General features: G+C 53.6%; 7 protein-coding genes across 7 annotated transcripts; 4 read left to right on the top strand and 3 right to left on the bottom strand.

Annotated features, from left to right (window-relative positions):
• CTAM01_15682 (uncharacterized protein) lies at positions 1-291 on the top strand (the record flags this gene model as incomplete). Its single annotated transcript, XM_060531676.1, has 1 exon — positions 1-291. The coding sequence occupies one exon, from the start codon at positions 1-3 to the stop codon at positions 289-291; it is 291 nt and encodes a 96-aa protein (XP_060373732.1).
• A 1,042-nt stretch (positions 292-1,333) lies between these two features.
• CTAM01_15683 (C4-dicarboxylate transporter/malic acid transporter) lies at positions 1,334-2,909 on the top strand (the record flags this gene model as incomplete). Its single annotated transcript, XM_060531677.1, has 3 exons — positions 1,334-1,487; positions 1,545-1,722; positions 1,820-2,909. Coding segments are annotated over 3 exons (1,422 nt in total), but the record flags the coding sequence as incomplete, so codon positions are not given.
• Positions 2,910-3,459: 550 nt separating this feature from the next.
• On the top strand, positions 3,460-4,296 carry CTAM01_15684 (uncharacterized protein; the record flags this gene model as incomplete). Its single annotated transcript, XM_060531678.1, has 2 exons — positions 3,460-3,612; positions 3,670-4,296. The coding sequence occupies 2 exons, from the start codon at positions 3,460-3,462 to the stop codon at positions 4,294-4,296; spliced, it is 780 nt and encodes a 259-aa protein (XP_060373734.1).
• Positions 4,297-5,608: 1,312 nt separating this feature from the next.
• Positions 5,609-7,217, bottom strand: CTAM01_15685 (mannosyltransferase; the record flags this gene model as incomplete). The annotated part of the gene is made up of 2 exons (XM_060531679.1): positions 5,609-6,032; positions 6,328-7,217. 2 exons carry the CDS (start codon positions 7,215-7,217, stop codon positions 5,609-5,611), a joined length of 1,314 nt encoding a protein of 437 aa, XP_060373735.1.
• Positions 7,218-16,111: 8,894 nt separating this feature from the next.
• Positions 16,112-16,282, bottom strand: CTAM01_15686 (uncharacterized protein; the record flags this gene model as incomplete). Its single annotated transcript, XM_060531680.1, has 1 exon — positions 16,112-16,282. One exon carries the CDS (start codon positions 16,280-16,282, stop codon positions 16,112-16,114), a length of 171 nt encoding a protein of 56 aa, XP_060373736.1.
• A 232-nt stretch (positions 16,283-16,514) lies between these two features.
• CTAM01_15687 (uncharacterized protein) lies at positions 16,515-18,185 on the top strand (the record flags this gene model as incomplete). The annotated part of the gene is made up of 1 exon (XM_060531681.1): positions 16,515-18,185. The coding sequence occupies one exon, from the start codon at positions 16,515-16,517 to the stop codon at positions 18,183-18,185; it is 1,671 nt and encodes a 556-aa protein (XP_060373737.1).
• A 1,664-nt stretch (positions 18,186-19,849) lies between these two features.
• Positions 19,850-20,821, bottom strand: CTAM01_15688 (DHH family protein; the record flags this gene model as incomplete). Its single annotated transcript, XM_060531682.1, has 1 exon — positions 19,850-20,821. The coding sequence occupies one exon, from the start codon at positions 20,819-20,821 to the stop codon at positions 19,850-19,852; it is 972 nt and encodes a 323-aa protein (XP_060373738.1).
• Between the last annotated feature and the right edge of the window lie 346 nt (positions 20,822-21,167).

The following is a 21,167-nucleotide window of genomic DNA, read 5'->3' on the forward strand; positions in this document are numbered from 1 at the left end:
ATGCCCATCCGCTCATTAGTCATGCTCAAACAGACAATATCTGCCCACAGACGGGCACGGCGGGGAACCGGCCGAGTGTTACCGGCCCGAACTAGGCCTGTCCGTCTGCAGGCCACTCGCGCCACATCCATCCGTCCTCGCTGCCCTCCTGGCTCTTGCTGCTACTGCTGTGAGCATCATAGACATTGGCCAGGTCAATGCGCTTCTTTTCTCTTCCAGCTCGCCGAAGGCGGCACTCGGAAGACGCAATCATCCACCCCAACACTACGAGCTCACTCTCAATACTCTTGAGGTACCAGAAGCAGCCGTGTTTCACTCTCACAGTGATTGATTCCATCCCTGGGTCTAAATTCTATCACATGAATTCGCGGCCACGTTGTGTCTCGTCTGCCTGCGTCCAGCAAACCATCAATTCAGGGCCTGGACACATCCATTCCTGAGCCCTATCCAAACGGCAATTTCCGTGGGACAAGACTCCCAGCATACGCGTCAAGATCTTGCTGCCGCTCCCTCAGCCTTCAGGGTCTACGTAGTAGGAGCTGAGCAGCCACAATGTGTCCGGTCGATTATCGTCCCTTGTTGAGCAAGTCACGACAAATGCCGAATGCTCCAGATTTTAAGCATTTGATGGCCACTATGCCCCTGCATGACAATTTCGCCTCTGCCCACGCTCAAGGTTGAGGCTGTTCATGCGAGGAACATCCCAACTCACGTTGTCTTCAAAGCCGGACAGCCTATTACCGACCATACTTACTTCATATCTATGGACGGCCATTCGCGATGGGAGACTTAGAAAAAGGCAACGTCTCTACTGGTACCAAAGAGGAGATGAGACCATCCCCTCTCGGCCTCTTCATATTTCAGAGCTAAAATACACGACGATATCGGTCCATTCCCTCAGAAATCGTTGGAAGGCACCCTTGCACCTATCCGCACAAGACCCCCAAGACCCCAAGACCCGATGGCACGGCGCCACGCCGGCAGTACCTTCCTAGCTCGCCGCCTCCGTATCGAACCGATGCCCGGCCTCAATTCGGCCCTGCCGATCAAGAATTTCCCAGACCGCTGTTCATCCTCTTTTGCCTTCCGTATGGCTCGTTATTCCTACCGAGCAGTGACCGGCCGGTTTGAATCCCAGGAACGAAAGCCCTCAAAAAATACTCAAATCGTACGACCGCCCCCTTTTCTCATCACTCCAGTACCGACTCGTTGGCGTGACCCGCAGGGGAGAACCACAGCAAAGGTTGGCTGACTCATCTGCTGCAGACTCTAAATTTAATGTAGGGCCATCCCCGTAGGTTGCCAAAGTACAGTGACGTCGATCATCTGAGCGCCAGGAACCTCGAGCAAGGAATCGCGTCCAAAGGTTGCATCAAAGAAACAATCAGTCGCTTCTCACAACTCATCAATCTCATCAAGAGAACCTCAAAACATTCACTTTACTCATGTCGAATCCATCATAATGGCTGCCGCTGACGAACCTACAAGTTAGTCCGATCTTTTTACTCTCATACTCAGTCTCGCGTACTCACATAATATCGCAGATGTCGTCTCCAAGGCCTCGACCCGAACCAGGGACGAGGGCCAAATCTCAGACGAGCCGCCTCAGAATGCTCTCATGGCCACCCTCTCCCGCACAAAGAGCAGAACCAACACCCTTCTGGAAAAGGTCTCTCTGCGCGAACGCATACATCATTTCACTTTTGCATGGTACACCCTAACGTATGTCTCATGCCGCGTCCCGAGCCGACGGCTTCCCATGCGGGCTTACCGGCCTAGCCCCCTCACCCCCTGTATCTCACTGACACCTCCCACACAGCATGTCAACAGGCGGCATCGCCCTGCTCATCGCCGAGACTCCCCATCGATTCCGCGGGCTAGACACGATAGGTCTCATCGTCTTCCTTCTCGACATTGTTCTCATCTTCCTCATTACGTTGGCCCTTTGCCTCCGCTTCTCCTTCTTCCGAAAGACGCCAGCAAAAGCCATCACGCACCCTTCAGAATCCCTCTTTATCCCGACCTTCTTCCTCTCCATCGCTGCCGCCCTTTCTAACATTCAACACTACGCTGTTCCGAAATGTGGTCCATGGCTCATCGTCACCTTGAGAGTGTGTTTCTGGATCTACCTCGTGGTCACCTTCTTCGCCTCCGTCGGCATGTACCACCTCCTCTTCACCGGCCGCAGAAGACTGTCACTAGATAGCATGACTCCGGCCTGGATTCTGCCCATCTTTCCCGTCATGCTATCAGGTACGCTAGCTGGCTTCATGGCCTCCTCGCAGCCGCCAAATCAAGCCGCTGCTATGCTAGGCGCAGGTCTCGCGGCTCAGGGGCTGGGTTTCCTCGTCTCAGCTTTCATGTACGCGACGTATCTGTCCAGACTCATGACCATTGGCCTCCCCGTCCAACGCCCCGGAATGTTCATCGCAGTCGGACCGCCGAGTTTCACCGCCGCGGCCTTGGTAGCCATGGGTGCCAACGTGCCCCGGCTCATCGCTTCCGAGGGATCCATCATCTCCGATTCCCTCCGCGATGCGGCTTATCTATACGGCATGGAAAATCCAGGCACCGTCGCTTTCGCCGTAAGGGCCGTCGCTCTCTTCACCGCCGTCTTTCTGTGGGGCCTGTCGTTCTGGTTCTTCTCATCCGCCTGTCTCTCTACGATGTTTGGGATGCCCGATCACTCCTTTCACCTCAGCTGGTGGAGTTTCGTATTCCCCAACGTCGGCTTCACCATTGCCACTATCCGCATAGGCGAGGCTTTCGGCAACGAGGGCTTGCTGTGGTTAGCCACGGTGTTCACCATTGCGCTGGTCGCCGTTTGGCTGTTTGTTGGCTTTTGCTGTGCCCGTGCCGTCATCAGGAGAAAGCTCGTATGGCCTGGCCGGGACGAGGACAGCGACTAAGCGACGGGCTTTACAAAGTGTCCCTCATCCGAGGACTCTACTTTCAGGTTCTCATTTAATCCTAATGAAGACGGTGTGGCAACTCTAGAGCCTACTCGTCCTGCTAATGACCTACTCTTACCTACTTTAGACTCCATACCCCTAGCCAGGCTTTCCTGTACCCTTAGATATTGGCTTGAGACCATTGGTTGAAATACATGTTTATCCAGCTGTTTGCTGTTGGTGTTTCATAAGTATGCTCATGGCCTTTCAAGCCAGACGATGAAACTCGTGTGAACGCAGGTCAAAGAAACCAGTAGCCCAGCTTGAAGACAATGCCTTCTAACACATCGCGCACGTATACGTAGGTAAATAGACACACCGATGAGATTATGTAGTGAGGCATATTAAGCCCTAATGAATGAATACACACGCCGCTTTGGAACACCTTTTCACAAATACTCATCCCTTCTGAAATTTCTGAAATTGGGGAACGCTCCTTCCATCGCCAACCCAAGACAACATTCATACTTTCTCATCATTCAACACGGCATCATCGCACAGAGGAACAATGGCCACCCCAGGCTCTCTCTACCCTCCCCCAACCACACCCACCTCCGACTTTGCATACGTGATTACCAACTGCGCCAAAGCCAAGGTCAAGTGGGAAGTTGAGAAGTGCTTCATCTGGCACGGGGACTGGGCGCCCTGCGTCCCGGACGAGGTAAGCAATCAATTGGTTTGTAATAAGAAACACGCAGACGGACTAATCAGTAGATAGGAAGATGAGGAAATCATCGGCGACCTGCAGTCTGAGGATGGCCATGGCCACCTGCCTTTGAAATTCCCAGGCCCTCTCCCTGATCACTTCGGCGCCTCCGTCGTGTGCTACTCTCGTCAGAATCCCGACGGCTCCAAGTACGAGGTCATTAACTCCGCAGTCAACGATCCCAAGCAGAGTATTGCCTTCGCTATCCGCCTGGTCGTCGGGTATCATCCGCAGGCTCTTCCCATGACCGGTAACGAGCTTTGCATCTTCCTTCAGATGACAGGCTTCTTCAATCCTAGTTATCGATACAAGGCCGTGGACAACTATCTGGCCCGTAACGAAAGTTACGTTGCTGACCGATCCAATCATATCTTCTGCAACAATGCAGCGGTCAGTGAGGATGACGAGGAGATCAGAATCGTCAAGTTCGTCGTCGGCCAGGCTGATCCCCTCATTGATTCCATGTCCTTTTTCCTGCCCCTTTGGCTGGAAGCCCACCAGTTCGACGATGTCCTCCGCCGAGACCGCGACATCGAGCGCAAGAAAGCTCGCTACAGAAAAGAATTCACTTTCGAGACGGAAAGGGTTGCTCGCACCTCGGCGTACCTCATGCAGCTCAAGAAAAAGGCTCTTCAGTAAGGGATTGTCATTGGACCTAACCAGTCCTCATGGGATAGCTTTTCTGTTAGTACATGCACTGCTCGCCTCTTTCATACTACTCACACATATGTACGAACCATTGTTCCATTAGAGGATGCATCTAACATCACAGGTGACCGTCATCGATACGAGTCTAAGATAGGAGATGAGCACTGGAAGGGGGTCGAAGGCTGGAGATATGGCGACGCACGGTCTGAATGGGGGCTTGTAAGTCTGTGTTCTTTCTCAGGTTGAAGAGCGAATGAGTCCATGCTGATTATGCCTAGTCATCACCAAAACGCCATCGGGATAGGACAGCTATCATGGCTTTATCGTTCTTGTACCCAGAATGAACATCTAGCTCAGGAATACAAAGAACTACGCACAAAAGGCTTTGTTCCTTGCTTGTTACCTTATGATTGTTATAGGTTGCCCAACATGTCGAATGGAGAACGATAGCTACCAATTCCAAGGCCGAGACTCCTTTCTTACAGAGTGTGCGAGGCTCCATGACATACCCCACGCCGCCGACTGTATGCTACATTTTAACAACAAGGCATCCGGCCCAAATTCCAAGCTCGTGGAGTCCAGCTGTGTTGATCATCATACCTAATGTTGTGCTGCACTCTCGACTAAGGCCCTCTTAGACTATTTGATCGATGCACCATTTACTCGGTACTTTTTAAACAGTAAACTCAGAGGGAGGTGTTCACAATTGATGATTTCAGAACAATTTGATAGGCCACGATTGAACCATGGTCAGGAGGTCACCCCTACTGCAATCTGCAGTCCTACCCTCGTACTTACTTTGATGCTAGAAAGAGGCATAAACACAGGTCAAGCCATTACAAGGTGCCTCGTGACTTGGGTCAATTGGATGACGGACTTGTCATCGGTGGTCATCCAATATTAGCCTTTCATCACGATCATAGACCCTGAATTGCTCTGGAAGACAAATTTTATTGGCGTATAGATGGCATGAACATGCCAGAGACGTCAACCGACCTTGGGAAGCATGACATCACTCTTCATGCTTGAGTCACATTGTTTGACTACACCTCATACGCAAGGCTTTAGGTTTGCTTGGCTTACCTGGCAGCAAGAGTCAGGGTCCAGATAAGGGTTCATGAGGCTTCCAGGCTATCCGAAGTGGCCGACATTCTTGGTCATCATCCCATATGCAGTACGTACGGGGCGTTGAATTCACAAGGCACTTCCGTCATGCGACTCAATGTCAAAAGAAAAGTCTATTTATTATGATGAACAGGTTAAACTGAGATCCATGCGCCGCAGCGGCAGAACCCGGGGTATCTCAAGCAGGCGGTAGAAACGACGCAAACAACACACCCTGAATCATGGCGTACATTACGGAAAAAATGACAACTTTGCCGCCAACGTCCCGTCTCTTGCCGTTGGTGCCGTGGTCCAGCAGACAACCGGAAACCCACCAGTACCACACCGCATACCCAGACGCGATCCTAGTGATGATCTGGACATGGTACGTCGTGATCGCCAAGGCGGCAAGCAGAAGTTGGGCAGCGGCCATGGAACCTACTAAAACCGACTTCGTGCCACTCTGCCCTTGTCGCTGCTTCTCCGCCGTCGGACTCCGCGCCAACCCCGAAGGCCTGTTGATGACTTCCCACCCGGACACCATGAGGAGTCCCAGCACCGGCGCGGCAAGAACGAACAGAGGAACGTTCGATAGCGTCCAATAACGGAACAAGCCAACGCCCCTGCGTGATCCAAGATTAGCAAGCGAGAACAGAATCTAGAGGAACCAAGTGACATTCACGATCCCACAAAACCCAGATCCCACCTCAAATCTCCGCAAGTACCGACCCAAAGCACTTGACGGGGCCCGAGGGAGGGAAGCAGACAGAGGGGGGAGGGGTGACTCAACCATGACCAGACCCATGGCTAGTGTAAGGCTGGAGAGAAATTTTCATTCCTGAAAGAGAAAACGACGGTGAAGCGCAAAGAGTACATTCCTGAAAGAGAAAACGACGGTGAAGCGCAAAGAGTACATACCAGTAATGTTCCTGTACAAAGGAATAGATGCTGGGCACGGTCCGCTCACACCATGCGCGCGCCTCGGATGCGCCGGAACAGTATCGCAGCCAAGCAAGCGCTTGTGGTACAACGGACCCCGTTGCCACGAGGAGCCCGCCTGTGACAGAACCAAACAGAGCCGCAATGTTTTTCAAGCTCATAGGGCTGGCCAGCAGCGGGGGCAGGATCATTAGACACTCGACGGCGAAGGGGAGGCCGTTCAGGAGGCCGTTTGACCGAGAGGCCGTCGCGAGACCAAAGATGACGCCGGCCAAGATCTGAGCTGTGACCCATGGAAATGACCCCTTGGTGGAGGTCGACGCCGATGCGAGCACGTAGTAGCCGGCGAAAGAGAAGAAGGCGCAAAGACTCTCTGCGTAGGGTGCCGAAAGGAATAGGCCAGCCGGAGACAAGATGTGGAGCAAGGCGGACAGGAATGCCAATCGAGGTCGAGTAAAGAGCTTGACGGTCAGCTCGTACAGCATGAGAGCGGCGAATAGGTGAGCTACGTGAGCGATCACGATGCTGAAGGCAGCTTCCGACGCGCCGGTTTCATCGCCCTCGAAGCCAAGCAGGCGCGCGACCCGGATCAGGCCCGAGACGACGAGTGGCAGACCAGCGTTGAAAGCCCACTCCTGTTCGAACACGTAGCCGCGTCTGGCGGATTGAGTGAAGTAGAGAGCGTCCCAGCGCGTCAGGCGGGTGACGAGGGAGACGTCGGACTCATTGCGCTGGAGCATCAAGGTCGTCGAAGTATCGTAAGATGGCGCCACAGCGCTGCCGAGGGCGATGGCCAGTAGGAGGGCCTTCCAGGCGACGAAAGCGGTGATCAAGGTCTGACGGGGTTGAGAGTCATGGCGGGAGAACATGATTGTGATGACGTCGGGTAAAATCGAGGTGAGGTCGAGGAGCGGGAGATGCCGCGATTCCGGGCGCGAGTAAAGGTCCGCGAAGTGCCAAGGCGGCGGGATTTGTAACGACCACAAGTTGACAACGGACAAAAAGTGTGGCAAGAGATCCACTGCAGGGAAACTCTGAGAGGGAATACAAAGTTTGGCTGCCGTGTTGGTAATGATAGTTGTGGATGAACTCTTGGCTGGCGTTGCCTTTACCTTGACATGGCCGTTTGTCTCGTCGGACGGGAGGACTTGAGGCGAGGTTCAACGGAGTGGGAGCTTTAGCCGCGTCGGGATGGGCGGGAGCAACTGTGGCCAATTGCAACCGCCGAGTGACCTCGGTGAGCCGGCTCCGTCGGTGACTCGGTGTACGGCGATAATGCACAGACCACCTGCAACTCTTTTTTTTTTCTTTTTCTTTTTTTTGAGTTCGGATTTATTTTTACTCTCTTCTCTCTGTTCAGTACGGAGTATGGCTTTGGCTACCGCAGTCTACGAGCGAGCCCAGGGCCGGAAAGGTAGGTAATACTGTTTGATCCGTTTGACAGACTTTACCTAAGAAGACATCCCGCCGAGGCGGAGTTCAGGGTCAGCACAATGCGAGCGGGTCTCATTCCATCTAAACGTTGACGATGTGGGCGAGACGAAAATTTCTTCCTCCATTTTTTCAGCCCTTTTTGTTTTTCTTTCTTCTCGAAGCGTTCCAAGCGTCTGTCTTCATGGGACGAGCCGTTGATTGCGGATGCCAGTGTCCACCTGGCTGTCAAGCCTTGAAGATGAACCGGGACTCAAAACTCCAAGACCATGTCGCCCTTGCCTGGTTACCAGGATTGTAATTAGCGGAAACCAGTACATACATAGACTGCCCCTCTCGATTCCAACCTCCTTTTACCCCTGTACTCCCCTCCGCAGCAGTGGAGAGCCTGTAATCCAGGGCCCCAGGGCATTGAATAGCGGAGAGCCCGCTCAGCCCACGGCGCAGTGAGCACAAGTTTGGTGGACTTTGGCCGCATCAGGATCAGTGTGCGATGAAGGTGTGGCGAAGTCTCGGACCAGGTTCCACTGAACAGGGCTCGTCCAGGGCCGCCCGTGGGCGCTGGGGAGAAGCTGGAACCTCTGACAGGAGAGCTTCATCCCCTGAATTTGCCGCCCCGTGTTTTTCTTCCCCTGAGATTCCCTCGACTGCATTCCAGCTTGACAAGAGTGAAATGAAGAGAATCTCGTCCATACGGAGTAATAGGTGCTCATTGCTCAAGAACCTACACAGCCTAGTCTCGGTTTGGCGGCGAGATGCATGCTAAGACCAAGGTGAGCCGCACCACCTTGAATGGCAAAATGGATCGGGCCATGGGTTCAAGGGAGGATGAGGCTGGCTGGATATTGGCCTGTCCCCTTAATCTGATGTCTACACTAGGTACTTATGTAATCTATGTATCAATCATCCGTTGTTGATGCATTTGCTTACCGCCATATGCTGACTGAAGGTGGTCGCAGTACGCCCAGGACGGAGTACTAGGCATGAACGTGCAGCCAGCCGTTCATCGTGCAGACCGACAGAAAAAAGACCCGACCATGGATGCAGACGAGCAGCCACCATGATTATTTTCAATGACTTGTGTGCTTGGAAAAGGCCCAAACTTGTCCAATGAGCCAAGTCCCGGTAGATCCGCTGCACTCCAGCCGGCACGGTATGCGCAAAGGTGGAGGAGGGCGGGCTGGCGGCTGGTCCAGATTCCTTTTTTGTCACTTGACGTTTACCAAGATCCAGCCCAGCTCGCGCTTGATGGTTGAGTGGTCGTTCAGATGGATGGCGCCTTGAAGCATGTGCAAATGCAAGTTAGGCAGTACCATCCATATCTGGAGGTAAGGTAACGCAGGGAAAGGAAAAGGGGCAAGCTGCATGTGACTGAGACCATCGCTGACATCTACCTTACCTTACGGTATAATGTGTCAGGCGCATCTGCATAAGGTACTATATGTACTGAGGTATCTGTGAGCGAGGTACTTGGGCGTTAGGAAGGAAGAAAGGAATACCCAGGGCTGCGAGGAGGTGCCTGACAGATTGGACATTGACGTCCCGTGGGGACATGGTGACATGTTCATGGCGGGACGAGGAAAGAAAGATCCAAAGATGGGAAATGGGAAACAAGGTGGGAAGGTGACATTCCGTCCAGCAAGGCAGGTCGGCCCCGGTTCTTTTGGCAGATCGGCATCGGAGCGGAAAGCACCACTACACGGTTCCTCCGCCCTCACTTTCCTTAGGTACCTTGGGTAAAGAACCCTTTCTCGTCGTGCCGTCCTCGCTTCTTTCCTCACTCGAGCTTGTAGCCTGGCAGGGCTTCTCCGAGGAGGCACAGGCAGTTCGGGTCCTTCCAAAAGTAAAGATTCACTATCGGATACTACCAAGTACCTAAGTTGGGTAAAGGACGTGAACGTTGAATGTTTGCGAGCCGAAGCTAAAAGTCATATGCACCTTGCGTTTACATAAGCCCACTCCGTACCGCAACAGGCAATTCGCAGCCGGAACCGGCCGCGAGCAGCCGGAGCTGGGACTTGGCCTGTGGTTGACAAAGGGAAGGTTGAGAGGCTGAGCAGTCATTGTTTGCTTTTGTTTCACATGGCGTCCCTTGCTCCCCTTCAAGCACAGAACTCACTACCTACCGCAGTACGATAGAACACGGCAGGATGACGAACCCCTCCAACCTTGTTCTCAGCTCCAGCACGCTCAGGTGTCTTTGTCTGACCTCTGAGAGAGAGAAGTACTCGACTTTATTGCGGGCGGCCCTGAACGTCACTGCTGATACTACCAAGAGACACAGCCAGTTTCCGACTTTTCCTTTAAGCTTCGCATCCATGGGCACCCTTGGCCCTTGAAAAACTGTCACCAGACTGTCAATCCGCGTCCGTTCGGCATCGCTGGCAGCCACCGGATTGGCCATTGCCTCTGGACCCCTGACCTTCACTTCCTGGTTGACTGCTTTCGCGCCCGTTCCAGAGAGCAACGAACGCCCTGCTTATGTACGGATACTTCCAGGCCACGGTAGTGGTGTTCTCATAGGGCGGGCACTGAGAAGCTATAGGGCACTGCAAGCCACGCAGTCCTCTCTGCAGCAACGTCTACTGCGTAAGAACGCCCTCTGCTAGATCCAAGGTTGTTCGGTATCACAGCTTGGATTTTGCACTGTGGCAGCCAAGCTGCTCCGAATATCTCATCGGGAACCTTAGCTCTGTCTGTGACACCAATCCCTCAGCGACAGGGCGCTTGGTGCTGTCGAGTGACCCCAAATCATGGTTTCGGAGAATGGAGATCATGGCGGTACTTTGTGCCTGGTGCTTACCTTACAGCCGCACTTGCTTGCGGAAGCCAACGATGGATGACATGGAGCATCATCCGCAATCTCGAGTGGGGCACACGTAATAGCGAGGAATCCAATCGCTGGGCTGAGCTGACCGGCTTCAGTGATCAGCATGCCTATCATCACCGCTCGACTAATTGATGCCTGGGCCGATTCGCGACTTCGCCGGCGACCATCTCGCAACTGTTACACAGCTCATGGTGTCGATGCAGGACCTTTGGGCACTCGGCGGAGACGATACCCGAATACGTACGCTGGGGGCCCTGGATCTCACCGCTGTTCCATATCTTGAACTGTCTTGGAATGGCCTGCTTCTACTCGACGATCGATGTAGAGGCGTTGGTGTTGCATCGCGGCATCTCGTTCGACGACTGAACGAATGGAATCGACACTGAGGCACCGCCGCCAATCTTGCAGACCCAAATCCGAGAGTGCCATGCGCCTTTACCATCTCGCAGGATGCAGCGATTACCCCCACCTAGTCGAGCGAACTTGTCCCTCTTGTCTATCATCTATCTAGGCACTACCTAGGTATCTAAACTTGTCCCAGCTGCTTTCCTTGCTGCAACATTGGCAAGACAATTCGCGGCAGTAGTTCCTCCTAATCAACTTTTTCATTTCAGTCGAGAGTTGAGATTCGAGAACCAGAGCGCCAGAGCTGGTCTTGATCACCCAAACCAGCTCTACCGTCCGGGGACACTAACAGCCATTCCGCCCAACACGTCATGGCCCAAGTGCAGGTACAGCGTGGCCAGACAATTGTTGTTCAGACGGTTCCAATCAGCCGGGCTCGTTAGACCCGAAGACACATTGAGTGCACTTAGTAGGCGTTGCAGGTAGTTTCTGTTTCCCCGAGAAGCTTTCGTTACGATAGCGCGAAACAAGCGCTGGAAACGAAACAAACAGACTTACACATGCCATGGACTCGACATCACTGCTTCTGAGCAACAGCAGTCGGCCTGCAACGTGTCACGGCTAGGGCAGCCTCGGCGTGCGTCCAGAGTTCGTCAGGTGCAGTAGGGGCAGAAGGTGCGGACGCCTATCGTGGGTTCGGGGGACGGTCTGATCTAGGGCTTCCATCGGCTCGAGACGTATCACGCCGTGGCTGCGACTGCGTAGAAAGGCTAACCCTTCATCTGTGACGGCGCCCGTCTCCCGTAACCCGTCCCTACTTCTGGGCGGTGTTCTCGACCACGGTTCCAGGTTGATCGCCGGCCCAAATCAGCGGCTGCTAAGCCTGGGTGCTTGGGTATAGGCCGAGCAAAGGTATGTTACGGTTAATCTTCATGAGGTGCTCCGACGAGTGTGATTCACCCGCCACAACAGACACCCTGTGGCACTTGCACAGTGGAGAACAAGAAGAGGGAGAAGGACTACACATCTTCCCACCTCTGAACGCACACAGACGCACTATCCGTAGACACAGCTGCACATAATTACCTACAGCTTGCGCATCTTGGGATGCCCAGTCCTGTGGCATGTGGGCATCCCCTTTTGTGGGAGGGAAGATGAACCCTCGTACCCTGCCAGGCCAGCTTGCAAGGGAGACCCGAGTTAGCCGTCTATCCAATCCGAGTACGACCCCACCATACCTCACCCACGCGAGACTGCAGCCGGCGTGTGCCTGCCCTTTACTGGCCTAGCGCCCGATCGCAGCGGCAGACTGGGCTCCAGTGATCCAGATGGTCAGTCTTGGAGAGAACATCTGACTGACACCAACAATGTGCCCTCAAAGTCGGCGCCTTTGCGGTCTCTGAGAGTGGTCTGACACACGGAGCGCCTGCCGCCTTTTCACCTATTCAACGGGATTGAGATTAGGCCAGCTCTTTTACCGATGACGGATGAACGGAGTTGGGGTCGGATTTGTTTCTTCGCCGTCCTTCTCACCAACGCCTTGCGAATCGAATGCGCATCGACGATTCCCGAAATGTTGGTTCCCCTGGCTTTCCTAGTCGGGAGGTTCACCAGCAGCCCACACTTCATTTGGCTGGACTCGGGATAACCCTTCCCGCGGCGGGAGGGGGGAAGGAGACGCGCAACTGGTACTGGAGCCAACTGATTATAGCTGCGCTACCATGGTGGTCCTCAGCTGGCCGGACGAGAAACTAGACGACGTGGTTGTAAACCACCCTTCCGGGCACCTCCCCCTCGGCAGCCGTGTTTTACAGGCAAAGTTATGTGATAGGATTGAGAGTTCTTTCGGCAAGCCTCAGACGAGGGGAAACCGGAAAGGCTGAAGATTTGGACCAGCCATCCATCTCTGGAGGTTCAGCCCTCACCGGCGACACCCATCAAACACTACGCAAACACAAACACAGTTTGCTGTCTGTCATTCTCTTGCAACACAGATGCAAGAGGAGTGTTGTCTGGATACAGGAGTTCAGCAAAGAAGCGAGGCAAGTTTCTAGCCAGACGCACAGAAGGAGCTGATACTCAGAGAGAGGCTTGTGGCCATCAGCACTGATCTGGAGCTGGCCCCTCCTCCGTCAGGGAGCTCGTCACTAACGGTCCACGAAGAAGCGGTGCAGTGGGCAGACGGTCGGAGAGGGAACCCCGTCCCGTCCGATCTAGGGTCTCGCAGTTCGCCGACGAGCCGATGCAAAGACGATGTGGAGGCGGCAGTCGCTACCCTGTCAGTCTTTGTGTATGTACTCCGTAATGGTCTGGTAAAGCCAGGCTGAAGTTGCAGCACAAAATTGCACAGCACATTCCGCAAAAGACTGGGTCAGACGACCCCATATCGAAACGGCCGAGCTGGATGTCCACTAACCAAAGCAGCCAAAAGCCACGATGCCAGGCTGGGCTGATGAACATGCCAACTACCTACCTACGGAAAGCAATACCCATCTAGTTATGCGTCAGTGGCAGAGGCAGCTAAATAGGGTGTTTTGGTATGATGCAGAGGAGAGGAACCGTAGGGAGGTGGGGCCTTTCCGGTTCCCACCACGGCACGGGTTTGACCATATGGACATCGTCACCACGTTAGCGGATGCTCCATTGTTAGCGGTCTTTCAATGGACGGGGCCTGAGTTGGAGGAGATATATGAGAGAGAGAAGCCGAAAAAGGAGAATATCCATGGTTTCATTCGGTGCTTCTTGGCTTGCTTGGCTTGCTTGGGGCCATTCGATGGCCAGTACGGTAGAACTGTGAAGTTTCCACCGTAACTCAGCACACGAAGGGGCATGGGGCTATGAGTGTGTACCGGTAGAATATACTCCGTACAGTAGTTGGAAAGAAGTGTTTGCCAGAGGCAGCGAGGTTTTACGAATTACCAACATTCCTGGTCTTCCACGATGCTTCCCCTGAATTTCCGCTTTGAGGGGATTTGCGAAAGTACGTATTTGCAAGTGCACTTCCAAGGGGGACAGCAAGTACCGCTCTTGCCCCAAGAGAGTCAGAACAGACTGAGTCTAGGAGCACTGGCAGCGCATATGTCAGACTAAGCTCACTGACCGTGTCGGGTCAAGGTACCTAAGTACCTACGCAGTACGGTAAGCTACCTAGGTACAGTGTCCAATTTGTACTTGGTTGCACAAGTTCACAACAGAAACAGCCGGAATTCGCCTCCCACCTCAGTGCCCCGTCACGCCCAGGGCAGAAGGCTCAGTACCTGTATCCATAAGGTAGGTAGGTGCCCGTACCGAGCAGCAGCACCGCTCCTGGCTCATACTTTGATTGGGGTCCTTAAGGTTCCTTCCCCCCTTCCCCCCTTCCCCCCCTGGTTACGCTCCTTCTGGGCAGCCCGGTTCATTTGGACATCGTCACTTCCTCCTGAGAATCGAATTGCAAACCGAAGAAAAGGTACGTGGTCAGTACATATCTCCGCCGCTGTATTTCCACCCAACAATACGTACCCATTCCACCCACTCCAAGTCCCCTCTTCAACTTCGTCTTCTTCTTCTGCTCCCGTCGGATCTTCTTTTTCTCTTCCTCTTCTCTCTCTCTCGCACATTTGCCATCTCCGTTCCTCTCTCGGCGCGCCCAACCTCGCAACTTTCTATTCCCCCGTCCCTCTCGTCCTTCTTCTCTTCTCCGACGGCAGGCCGGTTCGCCCTGTTATTGTCCCAGAGGCAACATACATCCTTTCTCTCCTCTCCTCTAACATCGACCCTCGCACCTGGTAGTGTGTACGTACCCGGACTCTCCTGTGAACGGATACTTTACGTAGTCCGCCGAACCCAGAAAAAAAGAAAAAAAAGAAAAAAAACACCACACCAAACGGCGACCATTCCAACTGCAAGTCCAGGTTCCCGCTGCGTCTGCCATCGCGTTCTCCCAAAGAAAGACAGGGACTCCCCTCTCTTCCCCTCGGCGACCAAAAGACGGCACTCGCACGCCCACACCCACTCGCCCACAGTAAACACTCACCACTCCATCAGCACTCACCCTCCCCCTCCACAGCGCTTCCCGCACTCGCTGGAGACCTGAGAGAGAAAGCCAAAATCAAGTCAGCCCCTGATATCATCCTTTCCGGCTCCGTCCCTCCATCTCCCCACCTCGCAAATCGGCTCCAAAACACTTGACACCCTCGCCTCGCCTTTGTCAAGTACCTACCTACTGTACACCCAGTAAAGTACCTACTTCGCATTCCGGCACAAACGAACGGGGTACACACCTTACCGTCTTTTTCAACCTGCTCTTCGGATACCTCAGCTTGCCTCCCTGAGCTTCCCTTCAACCCTTGCCTCGGGCTCCCCTGCTTTTGCATCCGTCTTTCCCTCAACTTACATCTATACATCTGGACCCTGGTGGCCATCTGCTCCTCCTTGTCCGTTCTCCAACCACTCTCCTGCATCTCAGATCCTCTCGCCAAACTCCTTCCGCATATCTCGCCAGCCTTTCCAGTCTCCTTCTTGCTCAATCAGGTATATTCTGCGTACCTACTCCACGATTTCCACGAGAGACAAACGACATTGCGCTGCAGCCTCTTTCTTGACGACCCGAACTTACGTTTGCATTGACTTCGGAAAGTCAGACGTCACGCGATAAACGAATCCCGACCTGTTCAGCTCAGCTCCTCCAGCTTGACTACGCATCCATTTCCCCTCTCTTCTGCAAGACAAGAAGACTTGCGGGTTTCCATCACCGCTGCTCCTTCTCGGGATACGCACCCTGGGTCAACCAAGAATCATTCCCGCCATCACACGATCCCTTTGGACACCGAACGCTACTTTTCAAGCATCTTGTAAGCCTCTTGCCTTTCTCTTTGCCCTCGTCACCTCAGCTCAGCCCATCCCGCGCCCACGGACATACAAGGCCAACTGGGTCCCCGGGCCACTGACCGCTCACGAGTCAAGCCACTCAAGCCATTCAAAAGCCTTCTGTGTTGCACCCCCGCCAAATACAGCATAGCTCTCTGAGCCTCATCAGAGAAGGTGTTTCTGGGCTGACGCTAGATGATGTACTTGTAGGCCGCTCATTCCCTCACACAGCCTGCTCTCCAGCATCGACGTCCCCTATTTCTCTCTTCTTTGTCCTGTCGTCTGCCTCGCCCAACGCCTCTGCCGCAATCAACCATACTCGTCGCTGTGTCGACAAGACTTGCCAGTCACTGTAACGATCGATCCCACGTCAAGCACACTTCGAGACCAGTGTAACGCACCTTGCGGTATTGAACCACTTAGAACGGAATTTCCAGGACCCGAGCTGCACTGCACCGCTACCAGCATCAGCATCAGCATCCACCCCACCTTGGCCAGCTGCAAGTGGAGAGCTTATACCCCTCGCATAAGACGATCCAACCCTCGTCCTGTCGGTCGGTTTAACCACGCCGGCTTTACTGCCTGCATTTCCATTTGGGAAATACTGGAACGCAATCGTCCTTCGACATCGTACGTTGACTGGAGTGGGATATCGCCCTGGTCGCGTCCATGATTTCATCAATACCGTGTCACTAAATTCCAGACTACCACGATGTTTCTCCATTCTGGCGCAAGCCTGCATGGGCACGAATACTCCAACAAGACCACTGCCAGCGGCAACCAGCCTGCGCGCAGGCATATTCTCCTACGTTCATCACTAGGCGCATCGCCGCTTCAGCGATCGTCATTCTCAACCGATGAAACCGAGACGCCGACACAACGTATCAACCGACGCCTTTCATTACAAGAGCCCGCCTCTGCTACACGCCCAGTACGCAGAATCCGACCGGTGTCTGACTTTGTCCAAAGAAAGGACCTCGTCGTACGCTTCGAGGAAGAACCTACCGTTGTAGGCGAGGAAACACATGGTCTCGATGGCGTGAGCGAAGACGAAGGCAGTCTGGTATCAGAGATTAGCGATACAAGCACTGTGAAAAGATCCAAAAGATCAAGGCGAGCTGCAAGGCAATGTACCAACTACATGCTAGCCTACCCTCCTCCAAAGCTTCGTACGAAACAGCGACGCTTCGTGTCCATCCGACCGCGACTTCTGCTGCAGCTACAACAACTATCGAACGACAAGCGGCCCATGCCCGCCATCGATGTCGTCCCCTCGAGCATGATTGCTGGAACAGTGATCCTTCCTCGCCTCGCACGACGATTTCCCAAGATGTTCAGAGTCAAGGGACAGCTGGGCATGAATGGCCTCATCTTGGCCAAGAGTGAGGACTACGACAATAACGCTGACGATTCTGACTCGGATGACAAAGACCTCGATAAGCGCGACTTGGTTGCCGTTATCTCGCCGGTCTCGTCGCGGAAAGAAGGCGAGCGGAGGGATTCTGGCGAACAGACGGAAATTGTTTTGGCGGACGGTTCAGTTTGGACTGCCACTCAAACAAACAATGGGTCGTACGATTTCGTCCACGTTGACGAAGCTGGCCAAACGACAATTGCGAGATGGGCCAGACGTAGTGCCCGGCCTCTGTCCACGGCTACATGCACCGCGGCACCGACCCCCGCTGCTTCGGAGTACAAATTCACTTTCAGCGTCCTCGATCCACAGCTTCGTCGACACCCCGTTATGGCAACTTTGACGCCGGCTAATCTCGAAATCTTGGATAATTACACCACCGTATCACAATCCTCCGGTCGTTATCCTCCTACACGACCATTCAGCATGGATTTGACCGGCGACAAGGAAACTCCATCGCTGCCAACAGCATCCCACGGCGCGACACAACGAGAGACTCACCCTGTCGATGAAGCGACTCGAATCCTCATCACCGTAACCTCCGTATGGGTATCCCTTCGTCATGGCCAAGGCTGGGCATCGTCTGCAGCGTCTCCTGTTCCGGGGACCTCTAGACCAGCACAGTCTCGTACTGTTAGCGGCAGCAGCTGCCAGAGTCGTGCATCAACCTTTCCGGTGTCAACGACGGAAATGAATCGGATCTCATCTCCACCATTAGTACAGCAACAAATTGCGACTCAGCCCTCATCAGTTGCGCCCAAGAGGACATTCTCATCTGGAGCCGCCTTCATGCAGCGCCGCCAGACAAAGCTTGGGGGCGAGTCGGTGACCACTGACAATGCGGCCGAGTCTGACGATCTGGGCGGGCTCGAAAAGGTGCCCGAACCCGCGCCTATGAAGAGGAGTTTCTCCAAAAGGATACGGGATTGGAGCCACCGCTTCACTTCGAGGAAGACAGCAACTGCATAAAGACAGAAAGAAAAAAAAGGAAGAAACACAGGAACATATCAGGAACAGGCGCAAAGACGCAAATAGGACCCAGAGCTGGTTGAAATTCAGCATACGCTTTTGTAACTGTATTATTATCTTGAGCATAGGTATACCCGGGGATCGGAATCTGACAACGCTCGTCGTGCTGAGCGCACGGCGACCAAGAGTTGCGTACACTTGCTTGCTCCCTGTTCATGGTGATTAACAATGCGCTCGTGAGTCGTTGTAAATAAACCGAATCAGTCTACTATAGTCCAAAGGCGAGTAAGGTTTCCAGGTTATGATAGACTCGATGGATGATAGCTGTATGATTCTTTGAATCTGCAACTTTGACGCAGGAACCGACCTGATCGCCGGGGCACAGCCATGCGCATGAGTGTAAGGCTGAATGGGGCATCGCCGGAGTTGGAAACGGAAACACAGCGAAGGGTCTCCGGGTACATCGATCCGGAAACTGTGGCCCCCCGCAGGCCGTGAACCCAGAACACACAGCTGGGAACGTGGAGTGATCCTTGCGGACGATCCCGATGCGCGATCCGCAGCGTCGCTCATGATCGGCGATAGGGATCCACCCCGGTGGTGGCCCGTGTGGGGCACCTTCAGAATTGGAAGGCGAGCAGAATTCGGTCCCCAAGTGTTGCCTGAGTGGCGTTGATGGATTGCGACAACCGTGTAACTATCAAATCTGACCAAGGGTAACTCAACGTCGTTTGTAATTTGGAGATGACTAGAGATTGAGTGTGAAGTACAGACTATGACACATCTCTGGCAGTTCCAATTGTCTACTCACATTCAGACTTTGCAAAACTTGTCTCGACTTCGGGGGAACAATAATTGCTGGAAACCATGCCAAACGCGCTGGATATCCCTTGCTCGAGCAGGAATATAACTCACATAACAAAATATAGAGCTCAAATAATGATGATAGTGATTCAGAACAAGATGCCCTGCTGACTTCAGTGGCGGAATGACTTGCGTAAAGGCCGACAGGCATCAGTCAGCGACACACATCAACAGCCTACCCACTTCACCATAAAGTCAACGGAGGTCGCTGATAATTCTGCTTCCTTGATATTGAAAATTCAATTCATTATGAAATCCAATAATACATGAAGTCAGACAACAAAACTTCCTCATCCTTGTACCGGCGACCAAAACAGCCATGGGCGCGTGGAAGCTCGGCTGTGTTACACTGATCCTTCCAGGACGGAAAGACCGATATCAACCAGCGAAAAGCGACGACGGATTTCCAAATAGGCCAGCCCTGGTTCCCATTCAACATCAGCGTTTGATACAAGGCATACCGAATCAGTTTGCGATGTATTTGGCCCCTGGGCAGACGGTACCTACGACCTTGGCTCCTGCGTCGTTTGGAGAGACGTGGGCATCTTTTGGGCCAACAGGGCCGCCACTCGGGCACATCATAGAGGTACACGCAATTCCGGCATCAAGAAACCTTGGGAAGCCTCGGAAGACTATGTTCTATGATACGAAAAGGGCTTTTACAATAGGAGACTCCAGAAGGCGGCAGTACGGGGTATAGTCGGTCCAGAAATTTGAGAATCGCGAGACAAAGGTCTGCTCTGCGGAGCACAAACAAATCGGTCAGAGGAGTCTGAAAGTTCTCCAGTCTTGTACCATATCTAACTCTTTCCAAAATAGTTCAACAAGGTATTCGACTGCCCTGGCTTCTGCCCCTTTTTGGGGGATTCTCGTTCAACTTTCTTGCCAATCTCCAGGACAGACATCAACTCCTCGAACTCGGCTTTTGGAACAATGCCGCCGCTAGCTTCCTTATGGCCTCTGGCAAATGAGTCGCCTAGCCGCTCCCTCAAAGTCGTGTCCTCGGCGCGAGCAGCGACATCCCGCAAAACCTCAATGATGTTGACTGGCGGCTCCTTGGCTCGGGCACAGCGCGGAACACGACATGAAAAGTTGACCATATCGGGCAGATATCCTTCGTTGGCAACCAACACAACCTCGAGCTTGGATGAGGACAGATGTCCCGCCCAGCGTGTGGCGATGACGGGGTGGACTTGGGCCTCTGAGCTGATGCGGAAGACGGCGATGCGGCCGTCGGCGGAAAACTTGGGGGGCGTGTGGGTGCAGCGCTCGACTTCGGCGTTAACCTCTGCTCTGGCGGCCAGCAGGGACTTGTTGCTCAGCAGCTCTTTTGGAGAATTCGAGGCACGGAGGGCTTTCCAAGCAGAAGGAACGTCATACGAGGCTGTTCGTCTCGGGGCATTGATGAGTGATACGGCGTCGTTGAGAGCCTTTTTGGTGTATGTTTTGAACGTGGACTTCATGTCGGGAAACGGAGGCTCCCACTTCAAGGTATTCCCCAAGTCTCCATGGGTACCCATGACGCAAAGCCAGTCGCAAGCTTCTCGCACGCTCTCGTCGAGACTTCGACAGATGAGGTACGTGAGTAGAGAGCTTGTCGCCACTGGAGGGGAGTCGCAGGCTGTGACATGCAACGCATCCTTTGGGTGGTCGTTTGTCAGTGCGTGATGATGATCGATGACAATACCGTGATGGAAGCCGTCGATGAGAGGTGGCGAAGAACGAGAGCCTTGGTCTAGGACGAAGATGTAGGTGGGCATGAGAGAAGTCATCTATGCCCGGCACGCTTCGTCGTGGATGTTATGGCCCTTTGGGGGCAAGTACGCAGTAATGAGAGATGGATCTAGGCCAAGAAGAACTAGGGTACGTTCCAAGATGACCCCAGATGTGAGGCCGTCGGCGTCCTTGTCCGGGACAATCAATGTGGGCTTTCCGGCAGAAACACTAGTAGAGTGTCAGTATAAGACTGAGAGAAATCACCAGGCGACACATTTTCGAGTCCAGCAGTTGAGCTCGCGGATTTCCCAACTGTACCATTCGCGAATGAAGGATCTCGCCGCTTCCATCTTACTCTCTGGCGCGGGCCACACAATTTCGCCGTGATCATCCCTTACCGAG

The sequence above is a fragment of the Colletotrichum tamarilloi genome (assembly GCF_030869305.1).
Source record: "Colletotrichum tamarilloi strain Tom-12 chromosome Unknown Scaffold_173.1, whole genome shotgun sequence".
Taxonomy (NCBI): domain Eukaryota; kingdom Fungi; phylum Ascomycota; class Sordariomycetes; order Glomerellales; family Glomerellaceae; genus Colletotrichum; species Colletotrichum tamarilloi.